The sequence below is a fragment of the Neopsephotus bourkii genome, unplaced genomic scaffold, assembly GCF_033783945.1.
Source record: "Neopsephotus bourkii isolate Nb327-2 ecotype Australia unplaced genomic scaffold, CSIRO-AGI_Nbou_v1 NB_1120, whole genome shotgun sequence".
NCBI lineage: Eukaryota > Metazoa > Chordata > Aves > Psittaciformes > Psittacidae > Neopsephotus > Neopsephotus bourkii.
Window position 1 is genome coordinate 2,500,369 of NW_026901606.1, and position 15,967 is coordinate 2,516,335.

Consider the following 15,967-nt stretch of genomic DNA (forward strand, 5'->3'; position numbering starts at 1 on the left):
TCAAATGACCACTTAAAATGTTAACCAATGTTTTCATGTGTTTCAGCACAAACCTGTGTCTGTTCCTACAGCTGTTACCAGTAAAATATAAATTTGAGATAACATAAACTTAAATATGTTCAGCATGTAGTTCTTCTATGTTAATTATGGAGACACATGTAATTTAAATTATGTTTGCCTCGTGTATTCTTCACATTGTTAGGAATGTTTAACCAAACTGTAAACGTTTTAAAATGCATGACTGTGTGGTCTCTTTAATTAGTGGTAAGGTTCTTTTTTTAGTTTGGGGGCTTAGTTTCCCTTTTTATTGTAAGATATTTTTTCCTTGTGATTAATTTTAAATAATCATTATGAAGGAATTAAACACACTGGGGTTTTGTTGTTTTTTTTTATGTCTCTCCCAGCTGTAGGTATCCAAATGAAACTTGAATTTTTCCAGCGGAAATTTTGGACTGCAAGCAGACAGGTATATTTTAAAATCTTCTTTGTCACTGAATCCACAAGAGCTTTCTAACTGTGTAGATTATAAATATTCAGGATTTTTTGTCACAAGCAAAACTATTGTAAAGAAACAATGTTTTAAAATAAATAATGGGTAGCTCTTCTAATTTCCATTCCAATTCATCATTGCAAAAAAGATTGTTCCATGGTCAGAACCAGTTGCTTCATCCTGTATTTATGGAAGCAAGTAGAAAGGTTATTAATTTTATTCCCAATATATAAGGATTTACTTTGTTGCCCTGACACATGTTGATTTTCTCCCTCAGAAAAAGTTTAAACGGTAAATCAAACTGTGATACTCATTTTCAGTGATAGTAGAATTACACCTTCTCACTTATTTAAGACCTGTCTTATAATATTAGACTCATAGAATACCAGCTTGGAAGGGACCTCAAGGATCATTTGGTCTGCCCTTTCTTGGCACAGTATTACCTAGACTAGATATCCCAGCATGCTGACAAGCTGAATCTTGAAAGTGTCCAATTCTGGAGAGTCCATCACTTCCCTGGGGACATTATTCTAAATGCCTTATTATTCTCATTGTGAAAAATCTTCCTTGTGTCCAATCAGAATCTCCCCAGGAGTAACTTGTACCAATTAACCCTTGTATTTTTTGTCACAAAAGGCTAATTAATTATTGAGTTGTGGTTGGCATTCATAGTTCTATACACTATACTTAGAATGTTCAGGGTATAGAACTTGCACTAACTACTACCCTTGTATTTTTCGTCACAAAAGGCTAATTAATTATTGAATTGTGGTTGGCATTCATAGTTCTATACACTATACTTAGAAAGTTCAGGGTATAGAACTTGCACTAACTACTAATGTAGTTTCAAAAGATTAGGAGATGCCATCCTTATTTTGAGAATAGAACTGTGTCAGGGAATAAACCCTAAAATGCAGGTCCTACCCCACCCCAATGGAAAGTTTTATATTCTTGTCTACAAGTGCTCTCCAAGCTTCTAATGCATGAAGGAGATTATGGTGTTTAAAATAGTTGAATTTGTTACAGTGTGAATGCACCCTTTTACTGCAGGCAGAAACAGAGCAGGATAGGAGAACAGATTTAAAACTTTCCTAGTCAGTTTTAGAATAATTGCTGTCAGATAAAAATGTAATCAATATAAATTTCTTTATAATTGTGCTCATATAGGGTTTTCAAATGTCATTTTTTTGTAATCATAAAACAAGAGGTGAAAATGTTTTATGGATTTTTTTATATCATCTCTAGTGTGCATCTCTTGATGGCAGATGTGCTATAAGTTGTGATGATGAAGTAAGTATTTAAAATATATTTTCTTCCATTTATACTTCTACTGCAATAGAACATAATGTTAAGGATTTTATTTTGAACATCTCATTGTATATTAAAATCTCCTACTGTAATTTGGAACCACCTTCTAAATATAATATTTAGATAGCGAGACATTTTTTATGATTACTTACAAACATCCATTTAATTACAAGGTTGACACCAATACCTCAAATGTGCATTGTAATAACTTATACTTTGTGAATCGATTTTAAGAAATAATTTGAAACTGTTTTAAGGCATTTTTTACTACTTTATTTTTAATTTTTGAAGGTAATCTTTGACATTCACAGTAGAATTAGATGTGAATTCAGATTTGAATCTGAGAAGGACTAATGCATTAATAGCACTTCAGAAATAATAATTAAAAAGTATAAATAATAGGAAATAAAATTTACAGTAAGCCAAAATGCAAAGGCCTGATGATCGTGCCATCTTTAGCAATGAAATGGACCTTATGAGTCAAAACAAAGTTTTATTTCTTCTGCATTTCTTGCTGTAACAACTTGCAGACTCTTCCATTTAAAGCATCTATCATTTTAATCATTAAGTAAACTTTTCCATACATGAAGTAATAAAAAAACCCTGAACCAGATTCCACCCAGGTGAAGGGGAAAGTGCTTACCTAGCCCAAATTCCAGGCTGTCATTTCCGTATTAACAAGTTTTAAGGTGAGCTCATTATGTTTATTACCCCCTTCTCCAAAGAGTGACCAGATATCTGTTGAAAAGGGAGGGGTTTGAACTGTTAATTACCTCAGTATTGTGCCCTTGCTTTACTGTACCTTGCCACAGACTTCATGTGCAAGCTTTACCTTTCCAGCTGCTCTTTTTTCATCAATGGGTTTGCAGTCATAACCAACCAGCTTGGGAAGTAAAACTGCAGGTAGTCTGGGTAAAGTTAGTGTTGTGTAAAATGTCCTCCTTGTTTAATCTAAGCCTCCATGCTTTTTGGATTAAAGAGTGGACAGATTGCTTCCTTCATTTGCAATAGCGTTTATGATAGAATAGTAATGTTACATAATTTCTTGTGCAAAACATGATGCTGCTGCAAAGAAAATATCTGCTGAACAGTTATGGTATAAACTAAAGCATTTAAAAGTAAGTATTAAGACATCAGTGCAAATAGAGTGCAAAATTGTCATGCAGAGAATTAGTTGATGAGTTTGGGTGATACTTTTGATTCTAAAATACAGAAATACAGTCAATTAGAACTACTATTTTTTATGAGCACTTTGAATTTGCTTGTTTCTTGTTTTCATGATGTTCTATGTTTTATTTTAATGCTCTGCTTTATTTCTTTCTTGTTTTTGGTTTCTTAACCCATATTACATTCCATTAATATTATTGTATACTGGAGCTGTGACTCGAACTTTGTCAAAAGTTGCTGTAATTTGAATGTGTTCTCAGACCTCAGTCAACATTCTTGCTGTGTTTATTCTGGACTTCATGCCTACTCTATTTTACAAGCTCAGGGACTCTCTACCTATGGAACTTTCCTCTTGAAATCTGAAGTTCACTAAACTTGAACCTTTGGGCAAACCCATGCATATAGTTCACTGCTAACATCTTTGAAACTTTGTGAATGAAACCACTTTCATACAGCTCTACTCTGTGTAAACGCTGTTGTCCCATGCCTTTTCCTTGATTCTGAAATCTCCGCTTAAGGTTTGCTAATGAAAGATAAATGCACCTGACTGTCCTTTGTCAGTGCTAAATTTAACTTACAAACTGTTTCTTTAATGTAGTGCTGAATATTGAAAGTTATTTCTCTTGCTGGCAAGCAGGTAAATGAATGGTGCTGAATGAATATTTTTCAACTAGAAATTTTCCATTTCTAAAATGGATTGATATAGAAAACCCTCTTCATATTCCTCAAGAAAGCTAGAGATTCTGCCTATTGTGTTATGCCTATTTCCAGTAATAATGCTGAAAAATCATTATCTCTTAAAATTCTGAATAGTGCTAGTGAATGACTATGGCTTAGAGATTTGAGACATGGACACTAATTCTTGAATTGAGCCAGTGTTTTCCCAACTGCATATAATCCGTAAATTATGAAATTAAACCTATACTCTTTCTTGTCCCGTACAACTGTTTTTATTTATTTTCTATACTGTGGAGAAATATTGTTTCTGAAGCACTATCTTTAGATTAATCTTCCATGCATGAAGACTGTAAATATGTATCCTAAAAGGAGCTCTTTGTTGTCTTAGCTCCTCTCCTAATAAAGTTAGTGGGAGGTTTATGATTGACTTGGGGGAGAGCAGTGTTCTGGTATTACAGTCTACTTCTGAAATTCCACCCTTCACACACCATTGAGGTTAAGTAGCTGCCTCTTCTGAATGCGTTTGCTTTACTCAGTTCTTTGCCAGCTTCAGCGGCTTTTCACATTTCATTTGCCAATTTTTGGCTTTCTAGCAGACCAAAGGTTGGAAATGAGTTGATTCAACTTCCTTTTTGACAGGTTTTCTGTCACTGGGGGTTGTCTGTAGCTTAGGTTCCCCTGTTAGAATGAATATCTTGCATTTGTGCTAGGGAACAATGTTCTTTCCAAACGTTTGAGAGATTTGGGCTTCTTTGCTTTTTTAAAAACTAAACTTCAAGCCAGAATTTCTGCAAATCTCTACTGTTCTTCAGCCCTACAGAACAGTAGTAATTTGTGTCCAAAATGAGAATTAGCCACATCTAAGCTTCTCTTGAAAAATCAGGCTGAATTTTCACAAATTCTTGCACAAATACTACTGCCTGGGACTTCTTTCCTCTCTAAAAAAAGCAGAGAGATTTTTCTGGATGTGCAGTGTGAAGCAGAAAGCATATTTTAATCATGTCTCTGTGCAGCCCATTTGCAGCAGAAAGGGTTTCAAATCAGGTGAAGCCATGATGGTTCCTATTTTGGAAGACATCCTGCATGTTTGTCTTTGGTTTTGCTTTTTACACACATGCCACAGAAAATTCAAGAAAGAATGATAAAATGTTTGCTGATTTAGACCTACCATAGAAATAAGTTAAAGTTTTAACACTGAGTTAGCTATTTGGAAATAATGAAGAGAAACTGAGTTATGTCGAGTTTTGAGTTGAAGCTTATGTTTAAATTCTGAAGCACAGTAATTAAAACTTTGCCTGTAGCAAGTAATTCACTTGAGGTTAAAATAGTGCATGTGTGTATGGAGAGAAGCACTGATTTGGGTTTACCCTGGTTTATACAGTTCATATGTCTGACTTAAGAAAAGCTAACAGTCCTACCTCTAAATCCAGTTCCCAATTAAAAACACAATTTGAAAAGCTTTAGGAGACCTGTGGGGCCCCTTTTGCAGAAGTTTCTGGTCCCATCCCCCAATGAACAAATTAAAAAATATTACCTGGTCCCCTGTTGGTCCTGAGGCTGACACTGTGTTTTCATTAGTGCATCATTAGACTAATGACATTGTGCTGACGTTTTTCTCCACACACAGGAGAAACCATCAGGAGCAAAAGTTCTATACTTTTACAAGCTTAGTTATAAGTAAAACTTTAAACAACAGGTAATAAAAACACTGACCTGCTTTTTTTAAGTTTGTTTATAATTATCTTATATCCTCCCTTTCAGTACACATCTTTGTTTTGCCTGAAACAAATGCATAAAAATTAAATCAGGTAACATCCCATAAGTTGAGACTACATTCAATTAGAAGTTATGTAAGCTGTTATAACAACCTGAAGGCTTTGCCTATTTAGAAGTCACTTAAAATTTGCATAATTAACTTCTTGCTGTATTCTAAAAACAATTAAATGGTATTTTATTATTTTTCAGGCAATCAACTGTTATCTAATAGATAACAATGGATTTATTTTAGTGTCTGAAGACTATAGACAGGTAAGTGAATGATTTTTGTTCTATTATCTCATATAACACATTAATATAAAATTACTTGTTTTTTAAATAAGCCATTATCTTAAAATGTTAAGGAATAAGTAACATAAAATTTTAAAATTCCTTCAACAAAGAATGTAAATTGTTTTTCACAGTAGCTCACTTTCTGTCTCCCACTGGGTAGGCTCTGCTATTAAACTCATAAATGTTCTCTTAAAGGATTCTTTGCTTCAGAAGTATCTGTCTTCCATAAGACATTTTTACCACAAGAGAGGATGATTTTCTGTGGCATTTTTGCCACGTGAAAAGGATGGGGAGGTAGAGTGGGAGGATGCTGCAAACAAAGAGATTTTACATTGAGACTTGGGATAATGAAATATTACAGGGCTGTTAGCTGAGGAGTTTGTTTTCTGAAGTGGATTACAGTCATTGAAGGATTAAAACTGATCACTCAACACCACAACAGAGAGGACAAGGATCACGATTAATGAGAAAATAATTTAAAACATTAATTTGCTTTGTCTTCATGGAAAATTATATAAAAATGAAAGTATAATGGCTAAATCCTGCAAACTGTATGAATGATCCATCACTATTCACATTAACTTTTGCCTGCAAACTGCTGGGATGGTGTCCCAGTTATGCCAGAATTGTCTGAAGTTAGATTGCTTTTATGTGTTGGGATTGTGAAAAGAAAATCCACACTCCTACTTAGCTCTCAGGTGAATTAAATTTGTTATGACAAAGTTGGTTGCTAAGAAACAGGTAATTGCTCTGAGTGACTTGGAAGACTGACTGGGGAGGAGATAAACTTGAAATGAATGCCAAAAAAGAAGGCAAACTGAGCATTTTGCTTTAAAATTTAAAGTTTGAATTATTGCAACCTTAAATCTGACGCTTCTGAAAGTAAAAAGACACAGATATTTTTCACCTTGGCATAGTGCAAAAGTAATTGCATGCCGCCTTGTGATCCGTCTTTCCCTTGTTCTATTTTGGATGAAACTTTGGAAAGTCAATTAGCACATAATGAACAAGGGAAATAAAATTTTTCTGAAACTGTCATCCTTCCAATGGTACTGGAACATAGCAGTTAAGCATGCTGCACTGTCATGCAATAGTCATTCTTCATATGTTATCTTATAGGTAAAGCCAAGCACCAAAATTGATTATTTTGTCTTATTTTATTAAATTTATTGCTTTCATCCCTTTAGAATGTGAAGCATGTTCTGAATATAATTCTAGGATGTATTTTTCCCCAGATCGTATGACGTAAACGTTGCTTAAATATTAACTACAGTATGTTAGAAGTAGCCTCTTTTTGTTTTGTTTTTTATTTCCCTAGTATCTCCCTTTCAAATCTGTGTTCTCTGCTTAGTTGATGAATGAGCTAAGAAAAGCACTCACTGCAGCATAATCTTGTCTCATTATTCCTCCTATTGTTATTACTCACAGGTACTTAATTGTGGCTTGTATAACTCATTTGGTAGTTGATAGTTGGCTACAGTCAAGAAATACGATTAAGTAGAGATTTTCTTTACCTGACACTAGCCATTTAATATTTGTGTAAAGAATATAGTGTGAACAACTGCCTTACCAGAACTAGGCTGAAAATGTGTTATGGCTTGATTTTTTGTTAGGGTGGATCTAAACCAAAGATGGACAGTAAAGTTGTCTGTATCTAATGCTATTGTAAGATCATGATAATTACAATAGTGTATGTTTATATATGTATGTATGTGTATATACACCATACATATTATAGGTAGAGAAGGGGTAGGGAAGTGGAATGACCCATTATCAATTGTTCTCCTGTCCAGAGTTGCTTCAGCACTGTTTTTCTGTGGACTTCCAAAAGTGCCCTGAGCTGCTCCAATAAACTTAATTGGGGGAAATGTAATTCTTCATCTGATTTACAACTAAACCCTAGCATACAAAAAAAATAATGGTAATCTGGCTGTTCCTGCTTTGGAAGATACCTAGCATTTGCAGATGGAGCTTTTGTGGAAAGAACTGTCACTGAAATGTCTTTATAAGACTGAAGCACAACTTGATAAATCAGGTTTATTACTATCTAAGGTTCTACTAGTCATTTATGGTTTGGGCTTTTTGACATTGACTGCCTCTCCAAGACTTTGGATAATGTTTCTTCATCAGTCAGCTACACTTTTGAAGCTAGCATTTTGAGTCACATAAGCTACAAATGTTCCTTTTGTTTCTAGAGGACTTTACACACCCGCATGTTTTGGAAAATGTCCCAGGTTTCCCCTGAGTTTTGTTTTGTTTTGGTTTTTTTTAAAATAAAAGGTAATACATGCTTTTTAGGGAGGAATGCCTTTTTCGGCTAGGGCTGTAACTTTTCTGCGTGCAAACTCCCAGGTGCATACTTGAGGTCAGCTAAGTTCCTTGTAATGGAATTGGGGTTTAGTTCATACAAAACCTATGGAATCCATGCAATTTGAGAGTTTAGTGCCCTTTCCCCCCATAAATTGTGGGATTTCTCCCTTTAAACAGTGCAGAGAACAGACCAAATCCTTCTGGGAGCTGAGGCTCTAAAATAAAAAATGTCTTCCCAAACTAGAAAAATGCTGTACCTGCAAGATTTCTCACTGCCATGTGAATGGCTGAGGATGATGGAGTTGCTTCCATATTATGTACCAAATTCATAGCATGAATGTTTTCTCAACAGAGATTTATTTTTATTAGTCCATATCTAGGACAAAGTGAGTAATTCATCAGACTGAGTGGTTTTAAGTATGAAATGACTCTGAATGGAGTTAAAATTTATAGGATTGATGAAATGTACTGTTACAGCTCCTTAAACAGGTCATGCAAGAATTATAAACAATGCTTTTTAATGCCTGCTTATGAAATCCTCTCACAACCTGTTCATATATTTTTTGAGTAACATTTTAATCACAATGGTTTGTGATCAGATTAGTGTGTATTCTTTCCAAGCTTTAGGTTTGGATGGCTTTTATTTCTGATATTAGATGTTATGTAATGTACCTCAATATATTGTTTAAGCTCTCACATCTGCTCAGGGGTAATAATGTAGTCCGTGTAACTTGCCATGACTGTGAAGTACTCTTCAGTTTTTTATGCAGCAGTAGTCCTGAAAACCTATCTATGTATCTGTCAAAGCCACTCTTGTCAGATTCTAGAATACGCCAGTTCAAATTGCATCCAACGTTGCTCTGCATTTATCTACCCTTCTGGTAATTTCTGACATTTTCCCATTACAGACTGGTTACTTTTTTGGGGAGGTTGAAGGGGCTGTGATGAACAAGTTATTAACAATGGGCTCATTTAAAAGGTAAGAATTAACTTTCTATCTCTTAAAAAACGTAACAAAATGAAATAAAACAAACCCAAAGTCATGAAAAAGAAAGCCAAGACTGGCAGTGTGAATGGATTCTCATTTATACCTCTTTTCCATACGATCCAAGTGTAACTCATATTCAGTGTTAAGAGTACTGGAGACAGCCTACAGTGAGTTTCTTGTTAAGAGTTTATTTGACTATGATGCTAGAACTGTGTGCCTCTCCTCTCCCTGCTGTGCTCAAGTGGAAAAGGGATTGGGCCATATGTACTGCTGAACAGTTTTAAATGGCTCTAAAGCAAATCACTGATGTAACATTAACATTTTGACCTGTAAAAAGCTGGAGATTGCTCAAATTAGGCAGTGTAAAATGCCCTACTGTTAAAGAGTGTTCTACCAGTAATTCATTTTCATTCACATGTTAAGTCACCTTTGAACATTGCTGTGACTATTGACCTAGTCTTACTATCATGATGACAATAAAAACTAATAGTGATTTTATGTATTGTCCTTTAAAATAAATTATGCATCATGGGGAAGTAAGAAAGAACTTTAACCTGTAACTCAACACTAGAGTTCATGTGAAAGTTCATGGCTTTCACATGTTCTAAGAACTGTTCCTTACCCCTTTGTTCTCTTATGAGAGAAGTGCTGACTCTATATACTAGTCTTTTCCCTTTTCCTGTGCATTTCTAGTATAAAAAAAATACATATCACTGATCCCTTCAACCACTGAATTAAATGATTTCATGTAAGGATGTATACAGAGGCCCTCAAACCAGGTGGTTTGTCTGCTTCCTTGGTAAACCAGCTCTCTTAAAGGCAGAAAACTTTCTGTGCTGCCTCTGCACGTTGTAACTGGATATCACTCCCAGTAAATAACTGACCTGAAATGAAAAGGTCTAGTACTCACTGAATCATTGCAAATTCTGGTTTTCTAAGGGTGGCAACCTTTTTTGTGTTTACCACTGCATTCTTAATGTATGCTGTCGAAGGATGTGAAGTAATACATATTTATAGACTGGTTTCTATGATGAAAAGATCTGTTTATACAAAAGATGAAGCATTTAATGTAAACAAAAACATGCAGTCAAAATCAGGGGATAATGCTTTAATTCATTGCAATTTGTTTTGTCCTGCCTAGCAAAGCATTTCAAACAGAGTATCTACTGAACAGTCGATGGTAGTAGGCACCACAATTGAGAAAACAAAGACTGCATGGCTTGAGTACTCCATCTAAACTGCAGTGGATGCCAATTTGGCATGGATCATTGGCTTATGATTTTGCTGGTCTTGAGCTCCAAGGGAGTTGCAGATAATGAAGCCACTAGCTCAGTGCAACTGAGCTGCATGCTAAAGAAAATGTAAACACAATGAGCCGATTATTTAAACACAATAAACTGGCCATTGCCAATCAGTTAAAAATGGGAGAGAATCAAAGTGGTGTAATTGCACTAAATGAGCCACCTGCTTTTCCTGCTGTACAGCAGATAGCTCTGCAGCAGCAGCAACAACAAAAAATATTGAGCTCTGCTAGATCAGACCTTTAAAATTATTCCAGCAGTATGAAGAAGAAATCTTTGCTGGCTCTCATGAAAAATAGTCAGACACATTTTCCATATTTTTAAGATTACTCATTTGTTTGGGTGAGGTTCTGTTTTGTTTTTCCAAAGCTTATTTTACATAGAATAAGAAGAAAATAAAAAAAGCACTGGTTTAATGCAAAAATCTATTGGTGGCCAAGTCTATTACCAGTACCATTTCCCTGACAATACAGATGCTGCATGCATTATACTTGTCATTGTTGCTCTTACCATGGAGACAAAATCAGAAAGCAAGGTCTGTTTGTTAGCATTTCATTCTGATAATGTCCAGAGCCATCCTTTCTTGCAATTTGCTTCTTATATGGCATCTACTGTCCAGTAGGTGAACTGTATGGCTTTACCACTTGTCTTGCTCCTTTTAGTTTAGAAGTAGAAGGTTCTATGGTGCCTGCTCTCCACTGCAGTTATTACTGAATTCCCCAGTACCATGACGAATGGAGGTCCTGACTTCCTTTCACACCAATAAGCTGAGTGGCACTGCGCGTACGTGCTACCACCTCACTGATTCATGCCAGTTTTCAAGCTCTCCTTCCACAAAAGGAATGAAATAACCCTTTGTGCAGTCTCTCAACTACCACTAATTTGGAGGGATATAGAAGTTCTTTTTAGGTTTGAGCTGGAAGTGTCAAACAAAAGGGGGTTGTTTGCTGCTGACTATATTTCTTTTCAACCTGCAGCAGGATGAAATTCAATTTTTGTGTTCGCTGTTTATTTTTTAAAGTGAACTTAAATACCTCCTTCCCTCCTCAATTTCTTTAAACTCAGTACTTCTTTTGAATAATGTGTACATATGTATGTATGTATATTTTCTTAGTTTACGGGTTTTATATTCAAGGAGAAAAAAATATATCTCTGACTCCACAGCTACGTGACATATTCTATGATTTCATTTAGCAAAATGATGTTTATCTTATGCCCTGAATATTGCACATAGTTAAATAATTTAAATATAATTTAAATTTATTATTAAATAAATTGGGATGTGCTTATGGAAAAGTATCTGCTTCACATAACTTAGAAAAAAGTTTCTTTACATTTTCCTGGTTTCCTCAACACTTTGTTTACATAAAAACACTGAAAAAAAAAATAGATTCAGCTACTCAAACATGAAAATTAAAAAAAAAACAAAAAAACCAACCCAACAGTAACATTAGAAAAATGAAGGGCTATTACACCAATAAGATCCCCAAAGAAATGAATTTAATAAATTTGTAAGAGAAAATTAAATCTCTTTACTTCAAAACACTTTCAAAAGTAAGCGATTCCATAAGACATATATGGAAGTAGCATAATTTCCTCTTAACAATTCTGTTTCCACCAGGCATCCTCTTGGCCTGTGAAGAAGGATCTATGCTTTAGTATTTAATCATTTTATCAGGATGTGACTGCAGTGGTGTACCCCTGAATTCCAGCTTTCCTAGATGTTAAAGCTCACTCTAATAAGTTCTTGTTGCTTTGAGATCTTCTGTTTCTCAGTTTTACTTGCTCTGTTCATACTTATTCTTGTGTTTCTTAGTGAAGAATGCATGCTGTCCATGCCCCTGTGGCATGATATGGTCCAAATCTGTCTTTGTCCCTGTGTTCTCAAAATACATGTACGCAGAGGCAGACTTCATCTCTCTGTCTTGACTTGCTATATAAGCAAAAACCAGCAAGTGTTTTGTCTCCAGGTTGTACGATTACAAAAAAACACAGAATTCTTTGCTAAGTTACTTGAAAAGAGCAGAACATTCTTAAAGCCAAACCATGAAAACAGTAATAAGTTGCTCACCAACAGGACACTGAGGCAGTACAGCCTTCCAAATGAAGGTTATTTTTCTTTTTAGTTTAGGCCACTCTTTCTTACTTAAGCATTTATTTTTTTTTAATTTAATAAGATATCCTTAAGTTCTTTGTGAAGGTGTTAAGTGGATATTTGCATTTGACATTTGTGTTATTGTGGATTATTACAGTCATTGATTTGACCTTCTGTTACTTTGGCAGTGTTTTTTAATGTAGACACATACTTTGGAGAAGATCAGTGATAGATTGCAGGAGCAATTCGTATTGGAGTTAGCATATTTAATATTGGAGAAATGGAACTGTGAGGTAGCAGTTCTGCAGGTAGCGGTTCTTATTGAAAAAAAAAACCACAAACCCTATCTTGAGTGATTATTTATTTAATACAAGAAAAAAAATGCTCAAAATATCCTCTATGTTTATGGCATAATACCACAAAACATAGTTAGGTAGATGAATAGGCATTTTTTTCTTTTTTTGGATGGGTAGGCAGAAACCATTCAAGGTAGGAAAATGAAGTCTGTTTCCAATACGTATCTTCTGTATTAGCTGTCATGTGCATTGCAAAGCAAGTATGAGGCCTGAACCCTTAATCTTTGATTTCTAAATGAATGCTATGTGATTGTACCACCCTGAATAATGACATTCCATTTTCATCAGCAAAATAACTGTCAGAAAGGCAATGATGTAGCAGACTGCCTAGTACAGGTTTACAAGTAGGTACGAATGAACCAAGTAATATCTGTAACTTCCCTCTTGTCATTACTGACAAGAGCCATGCTCTGATGACATTTATTTTTTTCCTTTCATTTATAAGATGCGCATCTGATACCTGTGCTCTGAAAAAACCACACTGCTGTGTGGTATGTTTTCTGTTAATGTTTTGTTCATGTGATGTCTAAAATTGAGGTCTTAAAGCTGAGTTTTGTTGAGTTGAAGGTTACATCTCTGTAGAGTTGTTATAGTTTGTATCTCTGTAAATATTGCATTGTTAGAGTTACATTTCTGTAAATATTACTGCTAATTTAATTCAGTATATTAGTGTATGGGAATCTTTCTACCCATTTATGGAGAAACCCAGGCATGTGTGCTATCTAAACGAGTTGTCATTCTGTATGCTGGAAATACAGGTTGAGTTGTAGTTTTATACATGTTGTGCTTTGGAACATCTTGGCAATTGGGAATAGCTGAACAGCAAGGAGAAAGATACGTGATGACACATGTTTTTTTTTGTCAAAATGCTGTAATTTATTTTTATGCTTTTCATTGATCTTTTTCCTGGTGGTGGAAGGTATTAGTCTGACAGATTCTGAACCTTATTAATCTATCAGACAACAAAGGTGAGAGAGCCAGAACAGCAACAGTATGGTATTTCTTACACTTTCCTACTACTTCCCTACAAGGACCCTCTCTATATTTTAGAACCTAGTTAATTCTTCATACCACTCAACACTGTCCTTCCTTCCCCTCCTTGCCAGAATGCCAGAAAAGACTGAATATCTTGTGTCTGACTTAATGAGCATTTTTCCACTGCAAGTGAGCTGTAGTCACCATTAATTTTTACATAGACTACCGAGTAAAGCATAGTATCAATAGTTAGGACTTCCTATATTATTGGCTTCCTTTGCATGATGCTTTGAAGCACTTCTGTTTTTTTCTATGGACTTGACATTTACTTCCGTAGTAAGAAGCTTATTATTCCTACAAATTACATATAAAAAACCCCAAATCTCAAAGCAGTGACAGAACATTTGAAATTTTATACATCAAAATCTTTCAGCTGTTACCAGTTGCCAGTCAGTGATGAAATTTTACAGTATTAAGTGGAAATCCATAGATGGGCTGAAAAATCTAGCTGAAAAAAATAGAATACATTTGTTAACATAGCCTGTGCTGCTGGTGGGTCTTAGAAATTTCATTTTCTTGAACGAGATTCATACTCAAGTTTAAGTAAATTACCAACTACAAAAATTGCAGTTTACTGAATCAGGAAACTGAAAATCAAAAGGTTTTCAGTAAAATGTATTTGACCCCTGACGTTGCATACAATGAAGGTGCACATTTTTTGTTAAAAGTAAGTTATTTGCCATTAGTTAAAGATGATTGCACATAGTCTGTGTTTGTCCTATGACTGATGTTGAAAACAGTTGCTCTTCAGCATCCAGGTGTGGAAATATGGGCAGTTAATTGCATGGTGATGTCAGAAAGTCTCAAGTATGTTATCTGTAGCAAGAACAAAGTTCTCCTGTGAGGTTCTGTAATACATAGCAGGGATTTGGGCACCTAGATGGAATTAAAATTAAATCCAGGAAAATAGGAAGTTATGTTTACTAACTATAGTCAATTGAACAGGATATGGTTAGCTGCAAACAGTTATAAAACTGAAGTATAATCACTTTGGAAAAGGTAATCTGGAAGCCTGTCTTTCTGCACACTGATTTAGGTCTGTCTGAGTGAGAAGAAAGCTTCCTTTAAAAGTCACAGAAAGATATTAGTAATAAAATAATGCTCTGGAAATGACACTGAACAAGGAAGCACTACAGTGTCTTAGGCTGCTATTTTGACTACAAAACCTGTAATTGCTTTTATACGGGATAAGGCAGGAAAGCTCTTGCCTTCCTGTTATGTTTGCAAGAAAAAAAAACCAACCAAAACAAAACTGGATTTGAATTTGTGAATGCCTTGGAATCCCTCTATGCTGAGCCTTAATACCTTTCCTAGTGACAGAGAACCCAGAACTGATTCACTATACTGAAGTGTTCAGATTACAATGTGGTTATAGGCTTTCATCTTTGAAATGTACTTCAAAATTCCTATTTCTTTTTAGCACAGAAGAAGTGGGTCTTTTAAGATCATTTTGCAGTAATGCTATTGCTGGTATATTTTACACATCCTATATTATAGTTGCTGGAATCATCTTTAGAAACTTTCAGATAGGTGTTGAACCTGCTCATTTTGAAAGTTACTGAGACGGAAATGCATTGTTCAAACCCAAAACTCATTCCATGCTTTTGTTAAGTGATCTGTCTACCATGTACCTTCTAAAGATTTGCTCCTCTAGTGTTTTTTTTAACGTGGACACATCATCTGTTTTCTAGTTTCTTCCTGAACCAGAATTTTAATGCTGGAAACACCTTCAAATATACTTCCTAAAACTGAACTCATTGTGATTTCATCCACAGTGGTACTCAAGAATTTCCAAACCATAATTTTGCAGTATTGCCAGTGAATTTGAAGGGGTTTATTACAACTTTTCCCTTCTGACATCACTCTAAAGTTTAGTATTTCTTGTTAAAGTTTTTTAACAATGCATAATTTAATATTATTATTTTAATGTATATTTTATATTGTGTAACCCTTGCTCATAATACAGTATTAGATTGTTGTATACTCCCTACGATATAAAAATATACAATAAATATGATCTAACATGTCAGAGTACAATACTATATTTCTGATTATTTGTCTGATTATCTAGTTCAATCTTGTAATGACTTTTTTTTCTCAGGGCATCTATTACACCTATTACAGTGTAACAGTTACAGAAGAAATGTAATATGAGTACAAACACTGGGGGGGGAAGGCTTTTTCCAATAT

The 15,967-nt window shown here is 34.8% G+C and overlaps 1 protein-coding gene across 2 annotated transcripts in view; it reads left to right on the forward strand.

Moving 5' to 3' along the window:
• CACNA2D3 (calcium voltage-gated channel auxiliary subunit alpha2delta 3) overlaps nucleotides 1-15,967 on the forward strand; it is a 457,261-nt gene that overhangs the window by 410,977 nt on the left and 30,317 nt on the right. For both annotated transcript variants that reach the window (XR_009726818.1, XM_061362402.1), the window contains exons 28-31: nucleotides 405-466; nucleotides 1,736-1,780; nucleotides 5,609-5,671; nucleotides 8,911-8,981. Coding sequence is in view for 1 of the 2 variants with exons in the window: in XM_061362402.1 (XP_061218386.1) it covers nucleotides 405-466; nucleotides 1,736-1,780; nucleotides 5,609-5,671; nucleotides 8,911-8,981 (241 nt within the window). In the remaining variant the exon portion in view is untranslated. The remainder of the gene's footprint in view (nucleotides 1-404; nucleotides 467-1,735; nucleotides 1,781-5,608; nucleotides 5,672-8,910; nucleotides 8,982-15,967) is intronic.